The 12,333-nt window shown below is 40.3% G+C and overlaps 1 protein-coding gene across 3 annotated transcripts in view; it reads left to right on the plus strand.

The window, feature by feature from the left end:
- Positions 1-2,466: 2,466 nt before the first annotated feature.
- The window catches only part of ADGRD2 (adhesion G protein-coupled receptor D2), a 126,382-nt gene continuing 116,515 nt past the window's right edge, over positions 2,467-12,333 (plus strand). For 2 of the 3 annotated variants that reach the window (XR_011364778.1, XM_069985985.1), the window contains exons 1-2: positions 10,237-10,272; positions 11,877-11,943. Coding sequence is in view for 2 of the 3 variants with exons in the window: in XM_069985985.1 (XP_069842086.1) it covers positions 11,878-11,943 (66 nt within the window). In the remaining variant the exon portion in view is untranslated. Of the gene's footprint in view, positions 2,492-10,236; positions 10,273-11,876; positions 11,944-12,333 lie in introns of those variants that run through there. The other variant, XM_069985986.1, reaches the window with a different exon arrangement.

Below are 12,333 nucleotides of genomic sequence, written 5' to 3' on the forward strand. Positions count from 1 at the left end.
CACATATGCTGGCCCACATCAGTATTGTACATCTGCGTACAGTTTTGCAATGGAATGTAGGTATCAGAATCTGCATGACAAAAGTTCCCAGCACAATATGTGACCGTGAGGGTTTGATGCGGGTTCATTTGTACGGCATGTGAAATGATGTAAATACCATTGCATATGAAGGAGGTTTTCCAATGTCAAATCTGACATGTAATAAAAAAAATTATGAAGGATCTTTTAGAAAAGTAAGACTATTTCAAGAATGAATTCATTCTCAAGTGTGTGTCTAAGACCTTAAAAACATCTCTTAAGCTAATATCCAGAAGAGCCTCTTCTTAGAGGTCTTGCTCAGGGTCAGAAAAATGTTTACTTTTATCCTCCAACCTTTAAACTGTTGTTCATTGTTCAAGTGTGTTTTTTTAATCAGATTGCAAGTGGTATTACAACTTGGCTCCATTTTACTCCAATGGACCTGAGATGCAATATCATGCACCGACTAAGGACAAGAGTGGTGCTTTTTCTGGAAGAAACCAGCCTTATTTTTCTAATCCTGGATAACGCCTTTAAAGAGTCCTTATCTGTGCCCGATTTAAAGGTCATGTCAAAATGACATTTATATGGCAGAAAAGTGGCGTACAGCGCTATTACATGCGCTGACAGCAAGAGGGTAAGTGCGGAGGGGCTGTGGGGAGCTCCCTGGACGATCTTTAGAACATGTTGAAAGACAACGATCAGCTGACATTGTTGATGTTGACCGATCCTTGCCTTCTATTACACAAAGCGAAGCAATTATTAGGGCCTTTAGGACACCCCCATACACTAGGTAGTTAGCCTATCCTGCCAACATTTATTAACTTCAAGAATGATCGGCACCAATGACACAAGAAAATTACAGGGGGTTTACCATGCATATAAAATTATGTATATCTTGCTTCAGTTGTTATAAAGTCATACTCTCCTACCTATATTTCCCTGTTTTCTGCAGATCCTGCAATTACATCATCTGGTTTCCTACTCCACTCTGCTTCCAGCAATGGTCTGTAAGTGTCCACACGTCTTTATGACGAGCCCTCCTTAAGGAGAGTTAGTACTCCATTGACCTACGTCTAAAGACCTCTCTCTAGCCAGCCAACAGCCCACTCTGCACTGAAGAGGGGCAAACACCCTGAAACAGCTGTCTGCAGATGGGAAATCCTTACTTTTGGAGAGATTGTTTGGCTTGGCATAAAATCCCCAATGTTCTAAGACTCCTTTTTTGAGTGAGACTTGAGTTGAAGGGACATCTCTTTGCTCAAGAGGTGTGAGAGCTATTTTGCATATCCTCTCTTCCCAGAATTCTTAGTGGAGCAACAATCACTCACTATGGGAATGTGGAACATAGCCATGCTCTGTGCTTAACTACTTTTCTTTCGTCTCGTTGAATGTGGCACTGTTCACAGGGCATTGAAACTTGAGTCATATACAACTTTGTAACTTTTCTAAAAAGAATACATCAGAAGTACATCAATCTTGGGATCTCTCCTTCATAAGGTGTATGCCTACCAAAAGGAATAACTGAGCAAAATTGCTAAACTCTTAGTCCTATTTGCTTATATTCTTAAAGGGGTTGTCCAGCGAAGATCTTTTTCTTTTAAATCAACTGGTGTCAGAAAGTTATATAGATTTGTAATTTACTTCTATTTAAAAATCTTAAGTTTCCCCATACTTATCAGCTGCTGGATGTCCTGCAGGAAGTGGTGTTTTTAGTCTGACACAGTGCTCTCTGCTGACATCTCTGTCTAAGACAGGAATTGTCTAGATCAGCAGCAAATTCCCATAGAAAACCTTTCCTACTCTGGACAGTTCCTGTCTCGGACAGAGGTGGCAACAGAGAGCACTGTGTCAGACTGACAAGAAAACAATATTTCCTGCAGGACCTACAGCGGTTGAGAAGTATAGGAAGACTTAAGATTTTTAAACAGAGGCAAATTACAAACTTTGGTTTGAAAGAAAAAGATTTTTGCTGGACAACCCCTTTATAGTCAGAAACTAATATACACAGATTGTATATCTGATGCAGTCCTGTACTCTTTTTTTAAAAGATTTTTGGTAAAAAAAAAACAAAAAACCTGCGAATGCAATCGTAAAACAAAGCCCTATTTTTCGGCTATGTGAAGAATACTAGACAATAGCACTTGAAGCATTTGTCTTTTTACTGCACAGTAAATGTGACCTATTAGAAAGCCCAGTATGACCTCCTCTTTTTGTCTCCTCTAAGTGATGTCAGTTTTACAGGGCAGGGTCCCTGGAGTGAACCAGACTGCCGCTCTTGTCTCTTTGCTCTCACTGCTCTGCAGAATGACATGAAATTTGCATCCGCTCTAACTTGCACTGGAATTAAAGGACCCTGTAGAATGCAGATGATCCCCTCCAGCCCTCTGTGCCGTGCACATGGCAGATAAACCCAGCACTTTCACTTCTTCTTTTTTAGAGCTGAAGGAAATAATTTCCTAATTTTCACAAGGTAAGTGATACTTGCATAGATGGAATTTAAAGGGATTGTTCCTGTGTTCAGTTCTAGAACTGTGTTTTTTTTTTTGGAAATGTGAGATTCAAAGAGAAAGGCAAGCACAAGGAAAAGACTGATGCTACTGCTGCCTGGTTCCAAAAAACTGCGTGTGTGGCGGCCATTTACATTATACTGCTATCAAGTTATATAGTTTTTACCCTTTTCTATCTTAATTGAGCAAAAATGTATCTAATATACTTTATATTGAAAAATAACTTATTGTCTGTCTACAATATAGTATCTGATTCATTGGAATCAACTTTATACCTTTTTCCCCCTTAATTTGTCATGAAGTATAATGGTAGCAGGTTTCGAAAGTCCAAGTTAGGAAGAATGTCTTTATATAATTCATGGATCCGTATAGGTATATGTCTTAAGTGAGACATGCTTCACAACTGCTTGGGAACACTGCTCTGCGGAACAGAAATTGAGGGTCAAAAAAGTGACGACGTGGGTTTTAATCCTTAAAGGGAATGTTCACACTTGTTGCTGCTTCGAAGCAGAGTTCTTGTATCTTGTGAAAGGTAGACAACTGGGCTAGGGAATCTCCGAAACCGCAGGTCTTGTGGTATCGGTCTTATCGTCTAGAAAAGCAATGGTGGGTGCAGAAGAATCAGAAGATAGAACTGTAGAGAGAACCCCGGGGGCAAGCAAGGGTATCCCACCATACTGAAAGTGGTAGCTTGGCGACAAAGAACTGGGCATTGCCCAGTTGAATCAGTGAAAGGGTATGTGCCCACTGAGCAATTCTTGCGGAATTCCGCGCTTAATTTCCGCTGATGGATTCCACACATTTTATAGCGCTTGCATTATTCCGCACGAAAAATGGACTCCCATAAAGTTCTATGGAATTGCGCCAAACAATTGACATTCCGGGCGGAATTCCGGACGGAAATTTCCACTTTGCACGGACAGACGGAAATCCCATTTTGCTCAATATAAAGGAACAATGTTGCATTTACATGGGCGGAATTCCGCAAGCTTTTTGCCGCGGAATTCCATGAGAATTGCTCAGTGTGCACATACCCAAAGACTGCAGTCTTACGGCACAGTCTATCCACAAGGTGTTACTTTTTATAGGGTAGGTCCTAAGAAAGGAATTGAACTATGTGCAGTATATGCCAACTCGTGACATGGTTAGTCCAAGTATGAAAGTCACGCTATGCCTTTGGGAGGCATGTAGCTGGTAGCACAGTCCAATGCATTGTTCATACGATGGTTCTTCTGTTGGAGAGACTTTGGCCTATCAAGTTGTCTCCCTTGAGTACAATGTCTTTGTTGTGAGGTAGGAAACCATTCCTGAAAGGATTTGCGTCACACGCAAGGCTGGGGAGCTTGGTAAAGGGTGGCCCACAAAAATGTCGGTTCTGGCTGACTTATCGAAGTGTGCGGAGGTTCCTCACATAGGTCAGGTACCATTTGGACTCCCCGCAGCTGCTGTGCCCATGGACCACCTTGACCTCCCCACATATTGTTAGTTAGAATGATTGGCTGATGTTAACAGAATTCAATCTAAGGTCTATATGTCTTTTTTTTTTTTTTTTTTTTTTTAAATATATGGTGTAAGAGCTTCGCAAAAGGGGTAGAAAAATCAAGCAAGGGTGTCACCAATAGACGGTGTATGGGCAGCAGTCACACCTGGAACTTTAAGGACTCCAATAATAAAATGACCGATAGTTGATGGGGAATCTCGTCAATTTATTCTACAAAGCAATACTTTTCTTTCTCTCTACTAGAACGCAGCCTCAAATACTGCCATATAGACAACCCCTTAAAGTGATGACTCAATAATAACCATTTGGAGTGACAGATTCACAGGAAACCCTATAAAACTTGTTTATATGATTGTCTGTTTAAAGACATTTTGTTCTGCAATTGGATATTTTATGAAAATTTTATATGAAACTTTTATCTTCCCTATTATACTAAAACTAAACCCATTACCTGACCCTCTCTAGACCATGGCAGCAAATGTGCCTAACCTTTATGATTCTGACTTTTGCCTCGTTTACAGGGTATGTGTGTGTTAAATTGCTTGGTAACATTGCAGCGTGATTCCGATCATCTCCATTGTAACAGAAGTGTTTGTATTATTTACTAGATCTCCACCTCTTTTGTTGCACTGTAAAGGAGAAGGCATCTGGTTGCTGGGAGATAGGGGCCTTCTAGTACAGCGCCAGGCAAGATTTATTAGGAAACAGATTTATTTTTTTCCCCCCTCCCCTGTTCTCACACATGGTTGGGTTCATTTTCCATTACCTGTACATATGTACTGTATGTAAAAACATTCAAGCCTTATATTCTCAAATATATCACTGTAATTGAGCATAGTGCTAAAGAAAGTTGTAGCTAAAGAAAGGAGCAGAAAGAAGAGATGTATAGATGTTATAAATAAAGTACTGTATGTCTATACATCATCCACATTATTTAACACCTTAAAACATTAAAGGGGTACTCTGGAGACTGGATAATACATTGCTTTTAACCCCTTCATGACCAAAGGTCATTGATGCCTGTATGTCCGGGTCTATTTGAAGCAAAGTTCCTCCTTGTCTTCTAAGATCCATAGCGCTTTTATTCTTCCACCTACAGGGCTGGTTGGGGTGTCATTTTTCTGTGCCATGATCTCTAGATTTTATTGGTACCATATTGGTAAAAAATCGGACAATTATGCCTGCTATGATATGATATATATATATTTATATTTTTATTTCTACAATGAGAAAGAGGGTAGTATAAATGTTTGTTGGGGCATTTTATTAGTTTTTTTTATTTTTTATTTATTTATTGCAGGGGACTTATATATGCAATGTTCTGATTGCATAAATTGATGATTGCTATGCCATAGCATAACATTGATTGGTATTATTGGCGATCTGTACATGGAGTCTGCCTAAGAGCAGACTCTATGCACAGATCGCCAATCCGACATGGCAGAGGTTACTGCTTTACCCCCGACTGTCAGTACAAGTGATCGGGCCCCCCGCAGCCATGCTGCAGGGGTTCAGATCAGTCAGTGACTAGTGCATGTCTTGTCACCTACTACCTTAACCCTTAGACGACCCAGGGCGTATAGTTACGCCATGGAAGTCTGTCCCCAGACGACCAAGGGCGTAACTGTACGCCCTGGGTGTTTCTCCCGCTATGAAGCGTGCTCCGGAGCAGAGCGCGCTTCATAGCAGGTGGGGGCTGGCTGCAATCAGCAGCTGGGACCTCACCGGTAATGACACGCGCGATGGCGGCGTTTAAGTGTAAGTGACAGGGGGAGTAAGTGACAGGGGGAGTCCCCTGTCACTTACCGATCGGGACCCCCGCAGTGTGACTGCGGGGGTCCCGATCGGTAAAACGGACCACCGGAGGTCTCTCACCGGCCTCCGTGCGGTCCGATCGGCGATCTGCTGCACTAAGCCTGCATAGGCAGGCTCAATGAGCAGATCGCCGATAACACTGATCAATGCTATGCCTATGGCATAGCATTCATCAGTGTAGAAATCCAAGTACTTTATGTAAAGGTCCCCCGAAGGGACTTCGAATGTGTAAAAAAAAAAAAAAAAAGTTAAAAACACTAACACACTACCCCAAAGCCCCTCCCCCAATAAAAGTTGAAATCACCCCCCTTTCCCATTATATAAATAAAACATATAAAAATAAATAAACATATAATATACCGTAGCGTGCGTAATTGTCCGATCTATTAAAATATAACAAGAGTCATTGCGAACGGTAAACGGTGTACACGAAAAGAGGGAAAAAAGTGCGCGGAATACCGATTTTATGTTACATTATATATAAAAAAAAATTAATAAAAAGTGATCAAAATGTCCGATCTTCACAAATATGGTATTAATAAAAACTAGAGATCATGGCGGAAAAAATGACACCCCATACAGCCCCATAGGTGAAAAAATAAAACTGTTATAAGCGTCAAAATAGGCCCATTTTATTTATAATTAATTGCCAAAAAAAGCATTTCATTTAAAAAAAATATATATATAACATTAGGGAATCTGTGTAAACCTGCATATGGTTGTGTTCGGACTGACCTATAGAGTAATAGTATCATGTCGTTTTTACCATATAGTGCATTACGTAGACACAGGAACCGCCCAAACGTTACCATATTGCTTTTTTTTATGATTTCACCTATTTATATCTTCATAAATAATAATTTGGGGATTCCGTCATACATATTATGGTAAAATGAAAGACGCCATTACACAGTACAACTATTCCTGTAAAAAAAACAAGCACTTACATGGCTTGTAGATAGAAAACTGAAAGTGCTAGAGCTCTTAGAAGGGGAGGAGGGAAAAATGAAAACACTAAGATCAAAATTTGCGCGGTCCACTGGGTCATTTTGGGCCTGGTCCTCAAAGGGTTAAACAAGGATTGCTATGCATTGGAGCTTTTAAAAGGGTTAATGACAGGCAGCTGCGTGACTGTGGCTGTCTGTCATTAGCTCTGGCACTGGCTACACTGTTTTCTCGCATTGGAGCGGTCCCGCACACATTTTTAAGCCCATTCATTGCAGGAACATATATATATACGTTCCTACTGCACGGGGCATGTGCAATAGGAACGTATATTTACGGACTGTGGTATGGATCAGAGGCAGGAAAAGATAAGTTCCAGTATGTGACCCTTTTAGTGAACGTCCATAGAGCACCACTGCGTGAGGCCGAAGAGGGATGTCAGAGATAGCAGTTTGGAGGTGGCTGTTAGTTACCCACGAGAAAGGAAGTACAATAGTTGGAGAGGTGGTTGAACTGTTCAAAGAAGGTAGTTACGGAGTTTGTTGGTTAGTAGACGATGGCAACTTGGAGGCTTGTGGGGGAGTTATTCGTGTTGAGTATTTTTCAAAACTCAATCGAGTAACTTATCCCGATAAAGAGGAACTAGAGGTGTCTAGTGGAACGGATCCCCCCCCCCCCCGCGATCGCGTGTGTGGGGGGGGGGGAATCTATTCCTCTGGCCGGACTGGGCCTCAGCGTTGTAATGACGCTGATCCCGGCTTGGCAATACATTGCTGTGGTCTACAGCAGGCCAGAGCAATGTATCACCAATCTCACTGATCAATGCAAGTGCTTATAGAAGTCCCCGAGGGGAACTTCCAGTTAAAGTAAAAGATAAAGTGAATTTTTTTTTTATTAATTAAAAATCCCCTCTGCTAATAAAAGTCCAAATCCCCCCCCCTTTCTCACTTTATGAATATAAATAAATAGATAAACATATTTGGTGTCGCAGCATGTGTAATTGCCTGAACTATAAATTATCACATTCCTGATCTCGCACGGTAAATGGCATAAGCGCAAAAAAAATTTCGCATCAAATCCAGAAAAAATGTAATAAAAAGCCATCAAACAAGGAACTAATAAAAAGTACAGATCATGGCGCAAAAAAATGACACCTCACAGAGCCCCATAGACAAAAAAATAAAAGCGCTATAAGCCTGGGAATAGAGCAATTTTAAACACATTTAGTTTTTTAAAAAAGGTTTTAGTTTTTTAAAAGCCGATAGATAAAATAAAAGTCATACAATTTACATATCGTTGTAGTCGTACTGATATGACGAATATAGATAACATATCAGTTTTACCATAGGGGGAATAGCCTAAACATGAAACTCACTGAATGAATTTTTTTTCAATTTGAATGTACAAATGATGCATATTTTATGGGAAAATAAAGTCTGTCAATGTAAAGTACAATTGGCGTCGCAAAAAATAAGGGCTCATATGGGTCTCTAGGTAAAAAAAAGTGCTATGGCCTTTTAAACATAAAATGGAAAAAGAAAAAGCGCAAAAACGAAAATTAGCTTTGACCTTAAGGGGTTAAGCCACCTAACGTGGGGAAGATAATTGCTATTTTTCACAAGTACCACAGAGTACTGATTAAAATATTGAGTACTTTCAAGCCCCCCGATACTCGAGTGAATAGTGTACTCAGATGAGTATACTCGTTCATCTCTAGAGAATAAGAGTTCTTTTACACACACAGACTTATCTGACAGATTTTTGAAGCCAAAGCCAGGAACAGACTATAAACAGAGGTTATAAAGGACAGACTGAGAGTTCTCCTCTTTTCAAATCCATTCCTGACTTTGGCTTCAAAAATTTGTCATATAATCTGTCTGTGTAAAAGGACCCTAAGAGTTGGAGTGAAGGAGCAGTTGTTTGATAGCAGCAGACCAATAACGCCACAGTGTGTGTTGCCAGGGTGAGGGATGTGAAAATTGGTGGCTACTGTAGGACAGTACAGCAGGGGAAACTGTTAGTAGGTGTCAGACATGTTTCGGTTAGGTCTAGAGAGAGTAAGGGCCCTATTCCACCGGACGATTATCGTTCAGATTATCATTAAATCGTTCGAATCTAAACGATAATCGTTGAGTTGAAATGCAGTTAACGACCAAACAAGAAATCGTTGATTGCTTTATAAGACCTGGACCTATTTTTATCGTTGCTCGTTCGCAAATCGTTCGCATTAAATGAGACATCGTTCGGTCGTTCGCAGTAGATACGAACGCAATATCGAAGAAATAGAGAAGAAAAAACAATCGCAAATACGATCATAAGTAACGATTATCGTTCCATGGAAAGGAGTGAACGTTTTCAGGTCTTTCACAATAGCGGTCGTTTGAGATCGTTAACGATTATCGTCCGGTTAGGAAAGAGTTAAAAGATAAAAGACTATTGTAGAATATTGCTGTACACAATATTCTATGTGTGGTTTGACTAATGATTTGTACAGTAGTAAAACTGTTTAATCATGTACATTTATGCTCCTTTTGATGCTCCCCATGATCTTCTGGGCACTGGTTACTACAAATTTACTATTATTTTCTATGTAATTGTTATCCAGTGTACTCCCCTTTAGTGAATAATCCTTTACCTTCAAATAATTTGCTAATTCTAATCTTCAAGTCAGGTTTGTATTTTCAAATAATTACAATTATTAAAGCCAAAGCCTGAAAAACAGTAAAGACATTAATTGCTTTTATTTGCTTCATTGATGCAAATAAAAACCTGAAAATGATTGTGAACACATATGGGGGATGATTTATCAAACATGGTGTAAAGTGAAACTGTCTCCGTTGCCCCTAGCAACCAATCAGATTCCACCTTTAATTTTCCAAAGAATCTGTAAGGAATGAAAGGTGGAATCTGATTGGTTGCTAGGGGCAACTGAGCCAGTTTCACTTTGCACCAGTTTGATAAATTTCCCCCTATGTGTTTTCGTGTTGTAATTTTGAAGCTTTTGCTACGATTTTCTCTATTTCGCCATGAATTATGCCATTGTGGTAAAATAGTGTTGAATATATCACCACCTATTTCACCAACAAATGGGTGAATCTAATATTTTTGACTTATTTCACTTTATCTACTTTTAGTAATGTCATAATCTGGTGTATATTTCCGTCAAATATTTCAAGCACCACTGTAAAGCCCCTATTACACGGGGCGACGAAAGAGAGCAAGCGAGAACCAACCTGTTAGGTCAGCACTCGCTTGCTCCTCGCTCCCCTCTCACTATTCATTGCTAGATTTTCGGGGCAGTCCACAGAAAATAGTGATGATCTGCTGCTGACGCTCCTATTCCGTGGAGCGACAGCAGCATTTCGGCAGATCATTGTCTTCTATTACACAAAGTGATTATTGGCCGTAATGGCATAGGGCCTTTAGTGACCAGGAGGCGGACATTAGGGACCTTTATCTAGTGTACTTATCCTGCATTGAACGGTGAGCCTCTATGTGCAGCATGTAGCAATTAAATGCTATGTGTCAACATGGCCTTAAAGTATATATGTGTTCCAGTTTGGCCATCTTTCTTTATCCCCTTGAAATTAAAGAACTCAGTGCTGTCAGAAAAATTGTGTAAGAAGGATATATTGTAATGCCCATGTTATTGCTGCAAGTTCTGGCCAGACCACAGAACTGAAGCTCTGTGAAGAATAGGCAGCTGTGAATTTAGGTCACCGACCCGCAGTCTACCAGGAACTTGTGGCTGTATTATGGATATTAAAGTATATACATATTAGACCCAGTCCTATGGTCACATTTAACCCCCTGATTTAGTTGCTTAATAAATGTTATAGCCCCTTTGTTTTGTTCCTAGTCATACCAAAGAAAGTCGCTCAGTAATGAGCAATATATTGTACATACGTCTGTATGATATAAAGGGACTAGTGTTGAGTGAAATGTTAGGTTTCAGGAACGTTATCTGAACCTGAACGCTCAGCATTTGATTCCGGTCGGCTGCAGAAGTTGGATGTTCACAAGGGCTGCCATAAAAACATAGATACAGCCAAAATTGGTCTGACCTCCGTACCCTCCCCCCTGCTGATCTCTATATCGGGCCCCGACTTCTTTGATTTGAATAGAGCTTCGGGTATGGCATGTGTCCCGTGGCTCTGTTCATACCTCTGGAGCTGCCAGAAGAAGCCGAGTAAGTACATAGAAATAAATAGAGCCGTGGGTCATGTGCCATTCTATTTAAAACAAAAAAGTTGCGCCCGGATATGGAGATCAGTGGGGGGTACGGAGGTCTGCCCCCCCCCCCCTTCCCACCTGATGTCTTACTTGTCTCCTATCCTTTGGCTAGAAGGAAAGTACATTTTCCCTAGATAACATCATAAATAAGCAAAACTGGGGTTCATTAAAATTATTTGTCTCCTGGTTGTATCAATTTATGGGGTTCCCCTTATAGTTACCCTTATATTATGGAGCTCTTTTCTTTTATTATATTTCATTACTTGTGAGAAATTTTCATGGGCTTTATTGTAGCTTTCTTTTTTCTAGACCTGCATAAAACATTCTCCGAAGTTCTAAAAACATTATTGAAACTCCCATTATAGGTCTCTGGGGTATATAGGGCATTACTGAAAGAAGCCATACAAAGGCTCTAGCATGGTACTATGGATTCCGATATAACAGCATAATACGTTAAGGCTCTTGTAGCATATGTATTGTGGCTTTTGTTGTATGATGGATCTCAATGGTGCCCGTCAGACTTCTTTGATGGGTTTCATTACACTGATGGCAAGAATAGCGCTGCATGCTGCAATGCACTATGAACAAAGCCTAACACTTATACTACCTGCAGCTTTATGATTTGTTTTTCTCTATCTTCTTGTTCTTTAAAAGGGATGATTGAAATGCAGGTTATCAGCCTGGCCTTACTCCCTAAGAGACCGGACATTCTTGGACTGCATTGTTAGTTGCTGTAATTTCCTCGGGTGAATGTCTGCATGAATGGTGCACATATCAATTCTTTTAGAAGTATGTTTTCATTAAAATTCTCATAATTCCTTATTCCTGATTGTTCTGTGTTTTATTTTCCTAAGCATGAGATCACAAGGCTTAGGCTCTGCAATTGTTGACCTCCTGGAGAGTCTATTCAACATCTTGATGGTAAGTTAGATATTGTTATTTTCAGCGAAATAGTTTGCAGCCTCTGTCCACATTAACCTCTGCTAACCTTGCCTCTGTGGCGGTAGTACATTCCGCTTTTCTCCTTCCTGTTACATTACAGCTTCCATAGTGTCACATCCCGCTCTCACCTCCAAATAAGAATTGTGTTTTTAAAAATGCTTCCCCAAGGTAGCACTGGCATTTTTCTGATTTCCTTGGAAACAGTCGGCTGTATGCTTATCGATTTAGGGAACATGGCTGTCTCCAAAAGGCTGTCTAAAAGGGTTTAGTTAAACGTACCACAGGTCTGTCTTCAGGAACCATTGGCCGTCAGTTGGTATAACCAGGGTCTATGTCTTCATGTAATGCATGGATGGGCCTATTGTGCCA

Source organism: Dendropsophus ebraccatus, chromosome 10, assembly GCF_027789765.1.
Source record: "Dendropsophus ebraccatus isolate aDenEbr1 chromosome 10, aDenEbr1.pat, whole genome shotgun sequence".
Classification (NCBI taxonomy): domain Eukaryota; kingdom Metazoa; phylum Chordata; class Amphibia; order Anura; family Hylidae; genus Dendropsophus; species Dendropsophus ebraccatus.